The following is an 18,174-nucleotide window of genomic DNA, read 5'->3' on the forward strand; positions in this document are numbered from 1 at the left end:
TAAACGTTTGGAGGGAGATGTGCTGCCGCATGCAGTAGATACGGAACTGGAGCCCAGATACGTCTGCAGACCTCGCTCACAACAATGACTATAGAAAACATTGTGCAAAGTGTCAGAAGCTACATTGTTTTACTAACCTATAGTGTTATATTCCTGGTGAACCTTCATGGATAATTGGATCATTCGGATTGGATAAAGCAGCGCACCAATAATGTCCCAAGTTTATATCTAAGAAACACTTAATCACCCTGGCCTTTCAGTGGGCCGTGCCTTCTAGATAGAACGTTTTGCATAGCGGTCATTGCCAGGTTTTGAAATGTAACATTTCCATGGTAACCAAATGCTTTGGCGGAGTTTTACCATCGGTACCGAATGCCTTTTGGTGAGAAGACCGGCTGTCGCCTGATCCACAGGACAATTTGTTGTTTGCAAAGTAATTATAATGCCATACTTGACTAACACCTTCACTGCCATTAGACAGAGCAAAGGGGGTTAAACAGACACACTGAAGTAGCTGACGTGCTTAAAACCCGTGTTCCTGGAGAAGAGCAACTCACTCATTTTTCAGAAGATGGAAATGAGTAAAAACCCGTTGTTTTAGATGTGAGGGATTTGCCCCCCCAAAGAATGTTGGTTTCTAATGGTCTCTCCCTACAGGATGCAGACTACTCCCTACCCCCTGGAGCTGCCGTCGGCCCTGCCGCCAATCCGGTTACAAAACTTCAAGACGCTTTGGCCAGCAAGGTGAGCACAATCTTATTGGGCTGCACAGTTTACCGCTTCGGTAGTAAATGGTAACCTGTGCCGGGGGCGAAGCGGATATCGTGACATACCGTTTAGTGCAGGGGTGGCCAACTCCAATCCTCAATGGCCATCAACAGGGCAGGTTTTCAGGATATCCCTGCTTCAGCACAGGTGGCTCTGTCAGACTGAGATTGGGCCACCTGTGCTGAAGCAGGGATATCCTTAACCTGGCCTGTTGGTCACTCCTGACAGTGCAGCAGTAATGCTTGTACAGTATCTCACTATATGTACCACAGCCTATAACCCTTCTATAGACTTTAAGACCTATTAAAACCTATACTCTTGCTTTTATAAAACGCGCTGCTTACCGTTTCAGCGGCTGTTATCAGCGCGGTATTAGGCTACATTGTGTGGGTTTGTATCGCTCACCCTTTGCTCGGCTTTGCTTTTTCTCAGGCAGGACTGACACAGTCCATACCTATTCTGAGAAGGGATCACCACCTACAACAAGGCATGAGCCTGATCCCCATGTCTTACCCCACTGCCGACCTCACTCTGAAGGTAGGCAGCTTGTTCTCATTTGTAGCTGTTCCCTGCCGGCTGCTTTAAGAAACAACTGGTCACTTTGCTACTGCAACAATTTAAATAGTAGGCGCTTTATGCCCTGGGATCCTTTGTGCATGTATCGGTATTAAATCTGTACGCATAAAGCAAACCAAGGATATTAACCCCGTGTGGCTTACGAGAAGTTTGCGTCTCTTGGTAAGTGACCTATTCTAGTTGGGAACATGGGTGGCTGGTGAACCGTAATGCCAAACATTGCAGGGTGACAGTGTTGTGGTGATCGCCTTTGTAATTGTAACGCTGCTTCTATGTGTGACCCGCCTGTGCCATGTTCTCTCACCTCCGCAGATGGAGTCGGCACGCAAAGCCTGGGAAAACTCACCCAGTTTGCCAGAGCAGAACTCTCCGGCTGGGCCTGGCTCTGGAATACAGCCACCCTCCAGTGTGGGCGCTTCCACCGGGGTCAACTACAGCTCCTTCGGTGGCGTGTCCATGCCACCAATGCCTGTTGCTTCTGTGGCACCTTCGGCCTCTATTCCAGGTACAGTTTTTATTAACCTTTTCGCTGCTGGAGTGGTGTACCTCCCTTTGAACTTTATTGGGCGGTGAGCTTTTTAGTTTGAAGGTAACTGCCTCCCTTGACATAGAGGCATTCTAGATGTAAATGCCACATTTCTGTGACTGTCTCTATATGATTGCCTGTTTTTTATTTCCCAAGAAGCATGGGCAGTTGCGGACATGTAATCCCGAGGGGCTGTAATCTGTTGGCTGATTTTAATAGGGGAACTAATTGTTGCCCATCTCTCTTCCCAGTCTCTGTGATGTTCCAATAGATCCTGCTGACCCTTCACTATGTACTCAGAAGAGAACGGATGAGACTCTGTTACTGAGAGGCTAGTGCATGTCCGAGATTAAATCATTGTTTCATGCAGACAGAACATTCTGTCTCAATAACATTTCTGTAAAGGGCAAAGGGGCCCCGAGTAAGCTGGTGACCCCACTGTTAAGTCTCGGTGAACTCTAAACGCCATCGAAAAAACTGTGGTTATCCTATTCTTTCCAATGTTTTGGACATTATCTATCTGTGCTGGAGCAGGAGTGGCAAACTCTAGTTGGCAGCGACAACGAACAGGCCAGGTTTTCCAGATATCCCAGCTTGAGCACAGGTGACTCAATCAGTGGCTCAATTATTATGACTAAGCTACCTGTGCTGAAGCAGGGATATCCTGAAAACCTGACGAGTTGGTGGCCCTTTGATTACTGGAGTTGGCCGCCCCTGTGCTGGAGTGTCGGAGGAAACGATTGAAGGGGGCAGCCAAGCATATTAACCATCTGTCTGCTGTTCCCCAAGACTTCCTAACTGGCTCTTTACCTATCCTGTTTCAGGTAACCACATCCCTCCGCTGTACCTGGACGGTCACGTGTTTGCTAGCCAGCCTCGTCTAGTCCAACAGACAATACCTCAGCAGCAAGGATACCAACAGGTATGCGAGTGCCGGTCTCTCTCTGTCTCTCTCTCATGACTTGTTGTAAAGCGAGTGCGACTTGGCCCTTTCAGTGTCCGTACGCCTCTGCTCTATAGGAGCTGAGGTAACGTATAGAGCAGTCAATGGCTGGACATAATTTACATTTTATTTTACTGGAGGCCTTACAGCAATACAAATCTGCCCTTGTGGTCCAGTACACATGAACTTTCCCAACAGGCTTATTGAAGAAAGCTGATCTCTGTGATGTTCCAGTAGACCCTCCTTAACCTCTCCGAGGTTCCTGGCAGCCTGGGCCATTTCCCAGAGTAAATCATTCATTCATATAAACAATCTGTGACATTGAGCCATGCAACATTTTCACTTGCAGTTCAATGCCTGTTTCATTATGTTTGACACACCATGCTAGATGACAATAATTTGACATCCAGGTTGCTAAGAAATAAGCACGGTCATCAATTGAATTGGCCCCATGGAAGGGCGCACTGTAGTTAGAGAACCAAAGGTACTATAAAAGAAACAAGTCTAAACCAATGTGGCTAAGTAACCAGGTAGGGGAGGGAAGGGAAAAGAGGCAGGCGTTTAGATTCACGTCAGACGGGACAGAGGCATCGTATCCGAATTATAAGGAACAACTGTGGCAAAAGGGCAATCGGGTTAGCAAAAATTGAAAATGAAAAAAAATATTGCAATGGAAACGAAGATCAACACTAATAAAGGTATTTTAAGTACATCAATAACGAGAAGATGAATCCAGGGAAAACCCGGTTGCCGTTATTTGGAGTCTTTTTTCCCTTATGAGACCACATTGGATGTTTTTTACTGCCATTTTTTGTTTGCCTTCCTCTGGATTAATATACTGTAAATACAAATGTAGAATGAGTATCTTTCTAAATGTAACAGGTTGACCTTGATGGACACGTCTCCTATTATGTGAAGGTGACCGGTGTGTGAGACTTGGTTGGGGTATATCTTGCCTCGGTGATGTTTATCCACACCAGGCCTTCCACATCTGTTCCTCACTGTTCTTTATTCCCACAGGCCGCAGCAGCTCAGCAGATCCCCATTTCACTCCACACGTCCCTGCAGGCTCAAGCCCAGCTCAGTTTGCGGGGAGGACTTCCTGTGTCCCAGTCACAAGAAATGTACAGCTCCATGCAGCCTTTTAGGTAAACAGTCTGACTTTTGGGGATAGTGTTTGGGAACAGTTTAGTCGACCCTTTCATAGCATTATATGGCCATAGTATGGGTCTCTAAGGTCTCTCTATTCACTTCTGACTAGTAGAAATGGTTTAAGGACTTCTTATTTTTAGGCCTGCATACAATGTTAGAACTAAGAACCGTACGATCACAAGCTGCTTGTGTGTGGGTGGGATGAGTGGGTTTCACGTTGCTTGTGTATGGGGGGGTTTCACGTTGCTTGTGTGTGGGTGGGATGAGGGGGTTTCACGTTGCTTGTGTATGGGGGGGGGGGTTCACGTTGCTTGTGTGTGGGTGGAATGGGTTTCACGCTGCTTGTGTGTGGGTGGGATGGGGGGGTTTTCATGTTGCTTGTGTATGGGGGGGTTTCACGTTGCTTGTGTGTGGGTGGGATGGGGGGGTTTCACGTTGCTTGCTTGTGTGTGGGTGGGATGGGGGGGTTTCACGTTGCTTGTGTGTCGGTGGGATGGGGGGGCTTTCACGTTGCTTGTGTGTTTTTCACGTTGCTTGATCAAATCTGTCATAGTTATACCGTCCAAGACTTGGAACGACTGACTTTATTGCCATGAGGCTTCTCTTAGAACAGGAGTGGCCAACTCCAGTCCTCAAGGGCCACCGACAAGTCACGTTTTAAGGATATCCCTGCGTCAGCACAGGTGGCTCAATCAGCATCGTCAACTATGCTGAAGCAGGGATATCTGGAAAACCAGACCTGTCGGTGGCTCTTGGAGTTGCGCCCCCCCCCTGCCTCAGGGTTGTTGACATAATTGCTGAAGAATCCTCTTGGTTTTAGGTCCCAGGTGTACATGCACCCGAGCCTGTCTCAGCCCAACGCCATGGTGCTAACGAGCGGCACCGGTCTCAAGCCTCAGTACTCCCCGTTTCCGGGCATGCAACCCCTAGAGATGGTGAAGACACAGGCCGCCTCTCCTTACCAGCCCATGAACGGAAGCCAGCAGCTTGTATACGAGAGCCAGATGAGCCAGGCAGCGGGCATGGGCGCTTCTCAACTGATGGAGTCCTCACTCGCTCAGGTGATTTGCGAGGCACCTTTCATACACCTCCACATCCCACATTTATGTCCCACCTGCCTTTTCCTCTCTGTATACCAGAGAGTATGACCCAAAGAGCTGACTACATATGTTGCGCGTTTTATAAAAAAAAATGTATTTGCTTCGTTATGTAGATGGATGCAATGATGTACATGTGAAGGTATTGGCATTTTTATACGTATTTATATGTATGTTAACTTGTATGCAATGATTTCCAAGTAAAATAAATATGATGCACTTATAAAGGTGATATGCCAACGCAATCTCCACTAAAATCCCTCCAAGATACCAGGTTGCCTGCTGCTGATGCAGTTCAAAGCTCTCCAAACATTTGAGAAGTCGCTGCCGTGTGGAAAAGGATCCGCCTGTTGCGTTATCACAATGGCTAGAAAACCGATTGATTTATTGCATTAGAGAAACGGGCACGCAGACGTGTAAAGGGTCTCTCTGTTGGGGCAAGTGGCTAGGAGAATTGGGAAGCGGCGAGTGTTGAGCAATGCTGTCATTAGCCTGCATCATGGGAATGTATGGTTTGAACAGAATGTATTGATGTCCTTGGGGATATGGTCTTGTTAAAGGGATGAAGTGGGCACGTAATGAGATTGTAGCACTGCACTTTATGGAAAACCAATAAAGATCAAAGTTCTATACTTTCGCCCCCAGATTTTCTTTCGTGTGATGTGGTCTGTGTTGTTTTTGTTTTTTTAAAGCAGCGCTGGGCACTGTTGGTAACCTTCCTGTAATTATCTTCTGCAGCTTACCATGCCAATGCCCGCCTCACAGCTCCAGATGCCTCGTTACAATTCTGGCCAACAGCCAATGCTCTTACCACAGTCTATTCAGCTTCCCCAAGGGCAGAACTTGCCTGTGGGCGCTCCTCGCAGGATTCAGCCCTCAGTCCTGGCTGCAAGCAGAGAGGTAACTGATGGAGGAAACCATAGGATGCCATCATCTGCTGAATGTTTACTTGGCTGAAGGTCTGAGCTCCCCCATGGTCAGCTTTGTGATGTCTCTGTGACTGACCAAGGCTTCAGGGCCGGTGAGGGGGAGCTGGGGGGGGGGGGGGGGTAGAAACATTACCAACGCATGTACAATACAAGGGATCTCTAAGGATACCCCTCATTAACTCTGAAGTCCATCCTGTAAGCAGAGTTAAATTGGTTGAATGGAAGGAGATCACCATATGTAACGGATTCAACGTTCCGTTTTTAGTCTGTTCCGACATGGCACTTCCCCTAACCTTGCGCGTCCAGGAATACGCTGCTTTCCATCGCAATAGTGTTAGTATGTTGAGAGCCGCAGCTATTTCACTGCCTTGTCTGTGTAGGGTCAGGAGTGGCTAACTCCCAGTCCTCAAGGGCAACCAACAGGCCAGGTTTTCAGAATATCCCTGCTGCAGTGCAGGTGGTACAGTTGCTGATTGAGCCAACTGTGCTGAAGCGGGGATCTCCTGAAAACCTGACCTTTTGGTGGCCCTTGAGGACTGGAGTTGGCTACCACTGGTGTAGGTTTAAAAGCACTTCTAATTGCGTCAATTAACCCCAAATAAATAAATGGTCTAATTTGTGTCCTGTTTATTCTGCAGTCCTCCCAGATGGAAATGAAAGGCTTTCATTTTACTGATGGCAAACAGAATATCCCCACTGCAGCATCCATGCAAGCACAGCATTCATATCGGTAAGAGCTCCGAGCAGGCGCAATATACACCCAGCACATGTTGTAGCCTTGTGACCTGCCCAGAGGGAGGAATAAACCCGGCCCTGGATTGTGAGCGCGCGGTATCCGACTTGCAGAATCGGGATCTGCAGATCCACTTACACGACGGGGCTTTGTGCAGGACTCGTTTAAACCTCTCGTCCCCTCGCTGATCGGGAGACTTGTACTTGCGGGCATATGAAAGCATGGCTGCTTCAGACTGGCCGAGCTGGGAATTGATAAAAAATGGAAGGGGGATGCAGCGCGCAACCATAAATATTAACCAGTGCACCGAGTAACAATTAGTGCAAATTGAATTAAAAATATATACGTGTAATTGGTATGAGAGCGTCTGCAGCTGTAGGAAGGGGTGGCCCGACACCACCAGGGACTAGAGCAGAAAAAACAAAACAGCGCACAACGCTTGTAGTGTAATAAATCAATAAATTATATTAAATGACAACGTAGGTAATCTGCGTACATCAAAATAGATAAAAAACAGCATATCGTGGTATAATGTTACCCATACGCCTCATCACATAGGAATCGGGAGCCTCAAGGATCAGCAGCAGGCTGGATGCCTATCCAGGTATGGGTAACACTATCCCATGATATGCTGTGTTTTATCTATTTTGATGTACGCAGATTACCTACTTTGTCATTTAATATAATTTATTGATTTATTACACTATAAGCGTTGTGCGCTGTTTTTCTTCTGTTTTTTCTGAGCTGGGAATGCTGTTCCTGTGTGACCGCTGATTTTTGCTCTTAATGAAACGTCAGGACAGCTTTTGCATAAAGCAGCACAGGAATATTATGGCTGCACTTCACTTTTCCTTCTGTAGGGGAGACTTGGTGACAGATCCGTCCGTGCGTTATTTTTTTTTAGATCTTTTTAAACCGTGTGACCGTTCATTCTCTCCCGTGTGGTCAGACCTGTACAATACATCATCATTCAGGGACAGTGCAGCTGGACGCCAGGTTTTTATGGCAGCGATGGGTCTGAGCTAGTTCACTAGAAAGTGACCCATGTTTCTATGTATCTGTATCTGCCCATGAGCATGATCAGTGGCAGAACCAGTGCTGCAAACTGCCCTCCCAGGTCCACCCCCTCGTCACTGCTAGTTTTTGGTTGTGCCTATTCTGAAACAGTTGCCTTTCGTTTTAAGGCCGGGTTCAGCTAGCCCCAGTGGAAAGTCACCTGGACCGGGGCCACCTGCCAACTTGGGTTCTGTACAGGGACACTATGCTCAACAGGTACAGGAAGTCCTAGCGCCTAAACATCCTGCTGTGCTTATGGCGGTCTAAATCAGGGGCGCTCAACTCCAGGCCTCAAGACCTCCCCAACAGGTCATGTTTTAAGGATATCCCAGCTTTGGCACAGGTGGCTGTCTTTGAGCCACTGATTGAGCCACCTGTGCTGAAGCTGGGACTGATTGAGCTACTTGTGCTGAAGCTGGGATATGCTTAAAAAGTGACCACCTGTTGCGGTGGAGGGGGTGGGTCCTTGAAGACTGTAGATGAGCACCACGGGTCTAAATTGGCAGGCTGACGATCCCTTATGCCACATAATGCAGTGTTAACCCACTGCTGCTCGATAGGATGGCGGTGTCGTGCGTAGCAGATGCCATAGCGGAGTGCTGGTGTGTCCTGCGTATCCGGGATGGGTAGTGTGCATGCTAGGAACCTCGCCATCTCCTTTATTGAGCACGATGCAGTGCAATATTTCCAAGCGATCTGATGAGGTGCATATGACTTGTTAATAAACTGATAATATCCATATGTAAAGGCGTTTTATTTAATTTTAATTATGACTCTTGCTTTTGTTCTTTGCCCCAGACGATATCCCTTGATACCTTTTTTTTTTTTTTCTCACACAAATTAATTACTGCATATGAGGATTTACATTAAAAAAAATGCATCTTTTGTACTTTTGTCCTGTAGGGTCAGAGGAGACCCTTTTCTGTTCCATGTCACTAGTGAATCAGTGCGTTTGCAGCACGTGGCTGTGCTGACATTCCTTTGTATTTTGCCAATTCTTGGGAAGGCCACAAGCACATGTTTAATGGTGCTGCAATGTAACATACTGTGGGAATGGGGAGCATAATTAGGTGCACTTTCCATAGCATCGTATGCCAAAGACTACTGGAGGGGTGACCAACTCCAGTCCTCAAGGGCCACCAACAGGCCATGTATTGGGGATATCCCTGCTTCAGCACAGGTGGCTCAGTAATGAAGCAGGGATATCCTGAAAACCTGACCTGTTGGTATCCCTTGAGGACTGGAGTTGGCCACTCCTGGTATGCTGCAGTGCAAACCCCAATTCCTCCTTCCGGTGTCAATCTAGTTGCGGTATTTAGACACCAGTTTTTTGCCCTCACCTGCCAGCGGTGTTGACACTGCTGCACGAAGGAAGACGCCCGGTTTGTGCCATTGGTAAAGAAAGTTGCCCTGCGTGGGCTTAGAGGAGATCTGTACTGTATAGACTGTGCAGCAGCGGTAATTCCCACCAGCTTTTCCATCACTATGCGAGGAGACATCCTTCAGATAAAGTAGAGACCAGTCCTGTTTCATGTTGTGTTGCAGATGGCTTTGTATGCTCTCTCAATTGTTTTCTTAGGTGTTTTCGTTTTTCCCCCTTTTTTTTGTCCAAAAGGTAAAGCAGAGATTGGACGACAACAAAGGTGGCCTGGCTCCCCCAAACTCTCCGAACAGTCCTCAGCGAGTCAGATCAAGCCAGTGCGGACAGGGGCCATCAAGCCTCTAGTAATGAAAGTGGAAGAGAGCAAGGCCTAGGAGAGACCCTTTATATATACACCAACCAATCCTTGCTACCTCCCATCCACACCCCCTGAGCCTCCATTCTCCGTAGCCTCCCGCTCCCTCTGGATTCTTCCTTCGTCTGAGAAGCCTCCCCCGATACCTCCAGTCACATGGACACGTCCATAACCCCCACTCCCCCCAAACCGTTTGAAAACCTGTGGCCAAGGCCTTAAATCTGCTCCTAGCAGAAAGGACTCCTATGTCTTACCAGGAGCGTTTTGAGCCTCCCACGTTTTGCTGCTCCCTCCCTTCATCACACGTGGCCATGCAGTCAGTGGTGTGTTGGTGTCTCGCATCTGTGATTCCATCGCGCACAGCGTAACTGACATGACACAGCAGGGCAATATCTTTCTTTCCCTCATGTTGTTTTTGAAGTCTCTCCCTTCGAATCCCACAGTCTTGTTTTTATGGCAGCTGCAGCTAATCATGGCAATTCTGCAAAAGTTCCCCTTTTTTTTTTTTTTTTAGAAAATACTGTATCTGGTGTTTATCGCACATTTTGTTTTTATACATTTTAACTCCTCCAGTATATAGTCCTCTCTCTCGTTTTTAACCCCTGAGGGCAGAGAACCAACAAGCGATGGCTTTGCTTATATCAAACCGTGTATACATGAGAGAATACAACCTTCTTCATTAAGGCTTTCGCGAAGGGTGTAGTTAGCATCAGGTCAATTTGTATTAATGCGGTAGATGCGCCCTCTTAGGAAATGAACAACTGATTCACTGGCTAGCTTAACTTTAAACCTGTAATAGTTAGGTGTCTCTAACGCTCTTGGATTATTTAATATTCCTGCTCCATGAACAGCTATTCAGTTCCAAACAGCCTCAGCATGCAGGGGGGCAAGAGACCTTTTGGGTGGATAACTTACGAAATAGGAGTTCTCAAGCCCCACCCCCATCCCATCAGCTTTTAAGGATATCCCAGCTTCAGCACAGATGGCTGAATTTGAGGCTCTGATTCAGCCATCTGTGCTGAAGCTGTGACTGATGGAGACACCTGTGCTGAAGCAGGGATATCCTGAATCTGACTTGTTGGGAGAGGGGTTGGGGTGTCTTGAGGACTGGAGTTGAGCACCTCTGACTTACAAGGTTGACAAATCTATGTACAGCGATTGCAAAAATGAAACGCTTAGAGGGAGGCGCCAAGCGCCGCTTCCACTAAATACACACGTCGTAAGCTTTTAACACCATCACTGCCAGAGCTAACCTGTAGTAAAGTGTCACACGGGTTGCTTTGTAAGACCACAGCCGTGTGCAGGTGGGTTTGCTGATGCCTGGGCTTGACCGTGTGTGAAGGTTCAAGTGATCATCCTTGCAGACAGGCGAATGCATGATTTTGGATCCGGTTTATGAAATGGGACTCTCGTCTTTACGTAATATGCCACGTGACCCGTGGCATATTTTCTTGACTTGTTGGGTGATCTTTTGTTTGTCCTTTATGTATACTTATTACTGGCATTAACACACGGTCTCCAACGCAAGTAAGACAACGTTGGTTAATTAGTGAATGAGTGGTACATCTGGCCATCTCTTAAGTCGTGGGCAGCAAATCTGTGGGTCCCATCTTTTTTTTTTTTTTGTAGAACGATTTTGACTGACACCCACGTTGCCACGGGCGTGGCCTTGCACGGTGTCTTCACAGCAGTCCAGGAGTAAGAAGGCAGCCTTGTAGCCATGAAGCTCCAGCAGGACATGCAATGTCTTCCTGGCATACAAATGATCAAAGTGAAAATGGGGATGGGGTGTATGACACGGAGAAGTGTGCAGTGAAGGGGTATGGGTTATATTTAACTCTTTTGTTTCCAGGCATTATAGGACCTGGAGAACCGGTCCTAGTTTGGCCAAATGAAGAGAGAGCTCTTACTTGGGTTAATCTTCAATAGGACACAAGTTCAGTGTTCGATCAGCAATTGGCAGTCGTTTCCAATGATTTACTCTGCAACGATCCCATCACGGGTGTTAATTTGTTGCTAGAAGTTTTATTTCCTTGGGATGTTAGGAGGGATCCACGTTCTGTACCTTTGCAAACTGTACATTTTCTCTCGGACCTCAGTGCTAAGTTGTATTATGCATAAGTGTGAACATTGCACGTATTTAAATATTTTAATTAAGCGGCTAAAACATTAAAGTGTAGGTACTTGTTTTCTCTTTACTTGACTGCTAATTAGTGTAGGTACCGGTTCTAGAGTGTGGTTTTTAAAGGGACAGTCACACAAAAGTGATTGTTTTCCACGGAAAATGAACGTTTCAATTTTCTTCAGGTCCCAAGTCATTCTAATTTTATCCGGTAAGGCTCGTCCCTTCCATTTTACCCCTTTTGATTAATGCTGGAAGCCTAATTACCATCAAACATAAAAAGAAAAGTGTGCATTGACAATTTGTAAACTCTTGTATATAAATGCAATCTTTCAGGCAACAAGTGTGGTGAACATTATAAACCTTTTCTGGTTACTATACAAAAAGTATAAATTATTATAATTTTTTTTAACCTATTAATGATGCTATGGCCATCGGCTTAATTTGGGTTCTAGGAGAGACTTCCCCTTTTAGTCTAATCCCTGCGCTAAACATACCTAAATTCTAAGCAGAAATGCAACGTGGTCAGCAGATTGTATGGCGCCCTTCACTGCTCGCAGGGCCTGCAATGTTTTGCCTTGCTCCGCCGTGTCACGTCGGATGGGTTCGCTTGTGTCCGTAATCTGGTTCAGCCGCCTCTTGTAATCCTTTTTCAGTTACGCCTGTGCCCTGGACTGATACAATCGTACCTTCCCACTGGTGCCTTTGTCATTCCTTATCCCAAACCCACAAACACTCATCATTTCCCCTTGCTGTTCATACCCACGTCTGTTCAGGGCTGTTTTCTTTATGGGATAAACCGATTAGAATTTCTGAGCAGATGTCCCAGTGTTGCTCACCATTTGATCCTGCTGGTGCCCAAGGTGTTAAGTGTTAGAAGCAGGACAGGATCTTGGACTCCCCACCTCTATGCCACAATACTACAAGGAATCCTCTTTTAACCCTTTGCTACAAGAGGTGGGCAACGCATGACAAAGCAACTCGCCACAGACTTGTCCAACTGCAATGAGATTAAAAACGCACATCCCCACGCCCTTCCCTCCTTTCTGTTTCTGTTGACACATCTGACCCCAAAACACTAGAATTTATTTATATGTATTTGATGTTGTAGGTTTAGGTAACAATGGAGAGAAAAAAAAGAAAGGAAAAAAAAAAACAACCTGTTTAACCGTTCTATTTATATATAATGTCTGAAATATTCTGCACAGGAAAGGCCAGGAAGTGTACGTGACTCGTCCTGTCACCCTAGGGCACTGTGTGTGGAGAGTCTCATTGGTAGGGTGCTATTAAATAAAATACACAATAAAATGGTTCCAGGTCCAAAACCTTATAAGGTGCAATCTCATTTTTTTTTTAATATTAAACCGGCTGTTTTTAACCCAGTACTTTCTTACTGAAGCATCTGCTCTATACTGTAAATATTCTGAATTCATGTAGGGTGATATTGTGTAAATGAGCTTTGTTTACAAGGCATGTGAAGTATATGCCAGGATAGGCAGTATGAGTGTGATTTGCTGTCTCAGAGCCAGCTGAGGGCGTAACATTTTGCCACTGGTCATTGCCACCCACTGCCTAATCGTGGCTAGAAATCTGCAGCCTTGGTAGGTCACCCTACCAGACACACTCAAAACTAAGGCAATGTCCCTTCCATTCAGCATATAATGGAGGTACATTAATTCACGGAGACCCTAGTTGGTAGGTTGCAATATATCCACAACGGCTTTAATTACTAAAGAATTATAGAGCTATGTAAAAGTCGCTGACATGTTAAGCCCATGTTAACCATAATTACTTTTGCTCTGTGCGTGTGCTAAAAATACCATATGGTATCTGCAACAAAGGGATGAAATATGTGCTTCTAAACCCTACAAGGATCTTAGTCTGGTTGTGTGTGTGTGTGTGTGTGTGTGTATATATATATATATATATATATATACACACACACAGTGGTTGACAAATCGCCAAAAAATCTACTCGCCACCTAGTACCAAACGTGTGCTGCTTGGGCCAATATTTACTCGCCCGGGGGTTAAATCCACTCGACCGGGGGCGACCAAATGTATAGGTTTGTCGAACACTGTATATATATATATATATATATATATATACATATATATATATATATATACATACATGCATGCGGTGTACAATGTGTATGTAGTAGAAACTTGATTACTATTATAAACCGAGAGAACCCTGCTTCACCGCACTTAGTTGATGTAGACGAGTCCTGTGCTCTGGATTTGTATACTGTATAAATACATTGTTTGCACAGTAATGCTGCACCAAGATGAAATACATTTGGACTGTGACTCTTCTAGGACTTTCATGCAAAGAAAACTATAATGCAAAAAAATAAATGAAGTGATCTTTTGTGAGTACCTAGTCACCCCCCTTATCCCACGAGGTGTCTGTTCTTTTAAATTATAAATGGTTCTCTTTTTGATGAATTTCTCTGACTTTCTTTTTCTCCTTTGCACTGCAGAAGGGGGGGAGGGGGCAGGTTTATCGTGAACTCCCAACTCTTGCTGCTTTTTTTTTAATTTTTTTTCCGGACAACAAGGAACATATAAAGCCGGAGATGGGATAACCCATCTCCCCTATGCACCTCTGGAGCAAGATATTAACCCCTTCATGGTCAGAGGGGCCAGCTGGCAGTGAAGGGGTTGATCTATGGAAGCTGATATTGCATGCTTAAAGGTTTTGTGACCAATGGACTATGGCAGGCTCTCAAGACCCACCCCCTAACAGGTCAGGTTTTCAGGAGATCCCTACTTGTGCACAAGTTGTGGCTCAGTTGAAGATTGAGCCACCTGTGCCATCTTTAAAACCTGACCTGTTTGGGGATCTTGAGGACTGGAGTTGAGAACCCCTGGACAGGATTTAAACCATTTGCATTGTATGACCTTTCCACTCCCCATCTTGTCACAAACCAAGAGAACTAAGAAGGGCAGGTGATAGATATCCACGGTTTTATATTTTTTATAAAAGAATACGATGAATCCTTTTGAGCGACCCAAAGTACACACTGCTTTGCCCGGCTTGGTGGTGGTCCAGTTCACACCGCTGTTTCCCCACTTCTCGTTTACCAATACCATTTATTTTCCTCCCTTCAACTGTGTGATTGTACTAGCTCTTTCCATCTGGAAGAATTCTCCTCATTTAAATAATAAAAAAAAAAAATGTAAAATAAAATAAAGCAAAATATGCTTTTCTCAAATGGCGTGAGATTGTTTTCTTGTTTTGTTTAAAAAGTGGGTTTATAAAAGGTGGTGGGGAGAGCTGGGTATAAATGTATGTAGATCTTTATATAGGGTCATCTAGGTACATATCTCTTCACAGCAGTAATACACAGAACATAATAATATAACATGGGAATAAGCGCTTCACATATGAAAGGAACAATAGGAAAAGGAGTTCCTGCCCCGAACAGCTTACAATCTATATCTTTTAAATTGCATTAAAGCTTTACATGCCATCTTTAGCATCAGGGCTATGAAGTGCAGTACAGTAGTGGTAATCTGCAGAGATGTTAGCCTCCCCTGAGAGGAGATTTGGGGGGTGCTGGGGCACCATTGAATTCTATGATTCGGCTGATGCTTCAAACCCGTGAAACTGACCCCAAGTTAGTGAGACTCGGAAAATCAGTGAGTCGATTTGCCGGAATCCATGCTAGGAGTGGCCCTTGAGAACTGGTGTGGGCCACTCATGATTTATACGTAGGGATTCATTCCGTGGTTTTTTTTTACACTGGAAAAACTCAGATTTGGTCATCTTGCACTTCCTGTTAAAATTGATGAAAACTGGAAATTAAGCATCTTTCCCTATTAAGTTCCACCTCGCACAGCTGCCCAGCCAGCAGAAGATGAAAGCCACACATAGGAAGTATGGAAACATACAAGTGCGCGGCTAAACACAATTCAAATGTTTCCCTGGGTTTTTTTTAGTGGGAGGGCAGGGAGGGGTTAACACTGAAACTGGGGGGGTTTGTAACAAAACACTGGAATAAACAGACAAACTGAATTGCTATCTACATGTGTGATGTAGGGGTTACTGAGTAAAGGTGCTAAGTCAGGGGTGGGCAACCCCATGCGTGCCTCCAACAGGCCAGGTTTTCAGGATATCCCTGCTTCAGCACAGGTGGCTCAGTCAAGACTGAGCTACTGATTGAGCCACCTTAGCTGAAGCTGGGACTGATTAAGTCTCTGCTGCAGCACAGGTGGCTCATTGAGCTACCTGTGCTGAAGCTGGGACTGATTGAGCTACCTGTGCTGAAGCATGAAGATCCTGAAAACCTGGTTTGCTGTTGGCCTTAAGGACTGGAGTTCCGCACCACCTGCTGTTAACAATGGCACTGAGTTTGAAGCGCCTAATCTTGGGCAAACCACTTTAGCTCCCTGTGCCTCAGGCACACAAAATATAGATTGTAAGCTAAATGGGGGCAGGGACTCGTGCCTGCAAAATGTCTCTGTACAGCACTGCGGACACTGTCAGCTCTACACAAAAAGCCCGATTATTATGCCAGGAGTGATGTATTTTATAGAGCGAATCATGCAGTATCACTGGAGCAGGAGAAAGGATATGAGTGAATTGGGATCGGAACATCTCCACTGTATATTATATTTAATTTAATATAGAAACCGTTAAAAAAAATGGGGGGGGGGGGGAGTTGGGGGGAACAACTTGTATGAACTGAAAGCAGCATTTCCTCGGCCAACTTTCTTGTTTTAACCCTTTGAGTGCCGCAAGACATAGTCCTGCTCAAAGGGTGTGTTTTTTTCCGGGGTTGATCTAACCAGTGAGGAAATGGAGGAGGAGGAGGCTGCCTCTAAATGCAGAAATTCTATATATTTACGGCAATGCAATTATCTAAGGCAGGGATGCGCAAACTTGCCGCGCCCCGCTTCCACCTCGTCCCCCATGTCGCGCCCCCTCCCCCCCTTACTGTTAATGCGGCATCATTTGACGCTGCGTGGCCCCGAGCTGACTCAATTCAGGTAAGTGAGTTACAGAGGCCTCGCGCTGAAGTGCGCCACGCTCCCCCTAAAAAAAAAAATCTTGTACCCCCCAGTTTGTGTACCCCTGATCTAAGGTGCCGAGCGATCTGCTCTCTCCCAGGGCGCGCAATATGGCTTCCAATGGTTGCTATAGCAACCCAAGGAGGCTTAATACATTAAAAAAAAGGCATAAAGTGAACAGAATAAATGCAGTAAGTATTATCTAATACTGATTGGTTAAAAAAAACGTAGGATTTTGAAGGATATGCTGCTTTAAACTTTGAAAAAAATGTGTTGAGGGGCCTCCCTGGTGTCAGTGAATGAGTTAATAAGTTCAGGGGCGGGGCCTCCCTGGTGTCAGTGAATGAGTTAATAAGTTCAGGGGCGGGGCTTAGGTTCCTGGTGGTACATTGTATCCTAAGCGCTCTGTTCATGAATCCCATACCACGTGTTCCCCGCGTCACGTGGCCTGGCCAGGCACTGCTAGTCTATCGCTGAACTGATTCTTCAGGCAGAACGATTCGCTCACCTGGAGTTGCATTAAGGAGAGAGCAGGTAAAGTATGGTACTCAGTAATACCCCCACCCCTAAAATACTACACAGCAGCTTCCCTATCACAGGCCTTTAAACTCTCATATCAGGGCTCATGTAATGCATCAACAGTACACCATATACCCCTCTACAGTAATAGTACCCCCTTCATACTGTATACCCCTCTACAGTAACAGTACCCCCTTCATATACCCCTCTACAGTAACAGTACCCCCTTCATACTGTATACCCCTCTACAGTAACAGTACCCCCTTCATATACCCCTCTTCAGTAACAGTACCCCTGTCACATTCCCCTCTACAGTAACAGTACCCCTGTCACATGCCCCGCTACAGTAACAGTACCCCTGTCACATGCCCCGCTACAGTAACAGTACCCCTGTCACATGCCCCGCTACAGTAACAGTACCCCTGTCACATGCCCCGCTACAGTAACAGTACCCCTGTCACATGCCCCGCTACAGTAACAGTACCCCTGTCACATGCCCCGCTACAGTAACAGTACCCCTGTCACATATCCTTCTCCAGTAACCCCGTTCATAAACCTCTCTCCAGTAACAATACCCCCTTTACTGATCATATTCCAGTACGAGTTTCCCTTTTTAAAAGTTTCTCCTCAAAACAGTACTCTGTGATATAACGCTCAGTAGTAACTGTTCCCCACGATACAACACTCACTACTGAGTTATCACAGGGTACTATCACTACAAACAGTTCCCTGTGATATAATACTCAGTAGTAACAGTTCCCTGTGATATATAATACTTAGTAGTAACAGTTCCCTGTGATATATAATACTCAGTAGTAACAGTTCCCTGTGATATATAATACTCAGTAGTAACAGTTCCCTGTGATATATAATACTCCGTAGAAACAGTTCCCTGTGAAATATAATACTCGGTAGTAATAGTTCCCCGTGCTATAATACTCATTAGTAACAATTCCCTATGATATAACACGCAGTAGTAACAGTACCCTGTGTAGTAAC

The 18,174-nt window shown here is 45.7% G+C and overlaps 2 protein-coding genes and 1 non-coding gene across 14 annotated transcripts in view; all 3 read left to right on the forward strand.

The window, feature by feature from the left end:
- The window catches only part of PRRC2B (proline rich coiled-coil 2B), a 60,993-nt gene extending 46,135 nt beyond the window's left edge, over positions 1-14,858 (forward strand). For 8 of the 9 annotated variants that reach the window (XM_075578705.1, XM_075578707.1, XM_075578709.1 and 5 more), the window contains 9 exons: positions 658-744; positions 1,201-1,305; positions 1,657-1,849; positions 2,695-2,792; positions 3,834-3,961; positions 4,786-5,026; positions 5,801-5,962; positions 6,630-6,721; positions 9,396-9,535. In XM_075578705.1, the coding sequence (XP_075434820.1) occupies positions 658-744; positions 1,201-1,305; positions 1,657-1,849; positions 2,695-2,792; positions 3,834-3,961; positions 4,786-5,026; positions 5,801-5,962; positions 6,630-6,721; positions 9,396-9,399 (1,110 nt within the window). In that variant the 3' untranslated portion in view covers positions 9,400-9,535. Of the gene's footprint in view, positions 1-657; positions 745-1,200; positions 1,306-1,656; positions 1,850-2,694; positions 2,793-3,833; positions 3,962-4,785; positions 5,027-5,800; positions 5,963-6,629; positions 6,722-7,908; positions 7,997-9,395 lie in introns of all 9 variants that reach the window. The other variant, XM_075578713.1, reaches the window with a different exon arrangement.
- Positions 2,122-2,202, forward strand: LOC142472452 (small nucleolar RNA SNORD62). Its single transcript, XR_012789701.1, has one exon. It is a non-coding gene; the product is annotated as a small nucleolar RNA SNORD62 (small nucleolar RNA).
- A 2,179-nt stretch (positions 14,859-17,037) lies between the features above and the next one.
- The window catches only part of POMT1 (protein O-mannosyltransferase 1), a 15,473-nt gene continuing 14,336 nt past the window's right edge, over positions 17,038-18,174 (forward strand). Inside the window, exon 1 of one of the 4 annotated variants that reach the window (XM_075578715.1) lies at positions 17,038-17,190. The gene's annotated coding sequence lies outside the window, so the exon portion shown is untranslated. The remainder of the gene's footprint in view (positions 17,191-18,174) is intronic. The other 3 variants (XM_075578716.1, XM_075578714.1, XM_075578717.1) reach the window with 3 other exon arrangements.

The sequence above is a fragment of the Ascaphus truei genome, chromosome 21 (assembly GCF_040206685.1).
Source record: "Ascaphus truei isolate aAscTru1 chromosome 21, aAscTru1.hap1, whole genome shotgun sequence".
Classification (NCBI taxonomy): Eukaryota; Metazoa; Chordata; class Amphibia; order Anura; family Ascaphidae; genus Ascaphus; species Ascaphus truei.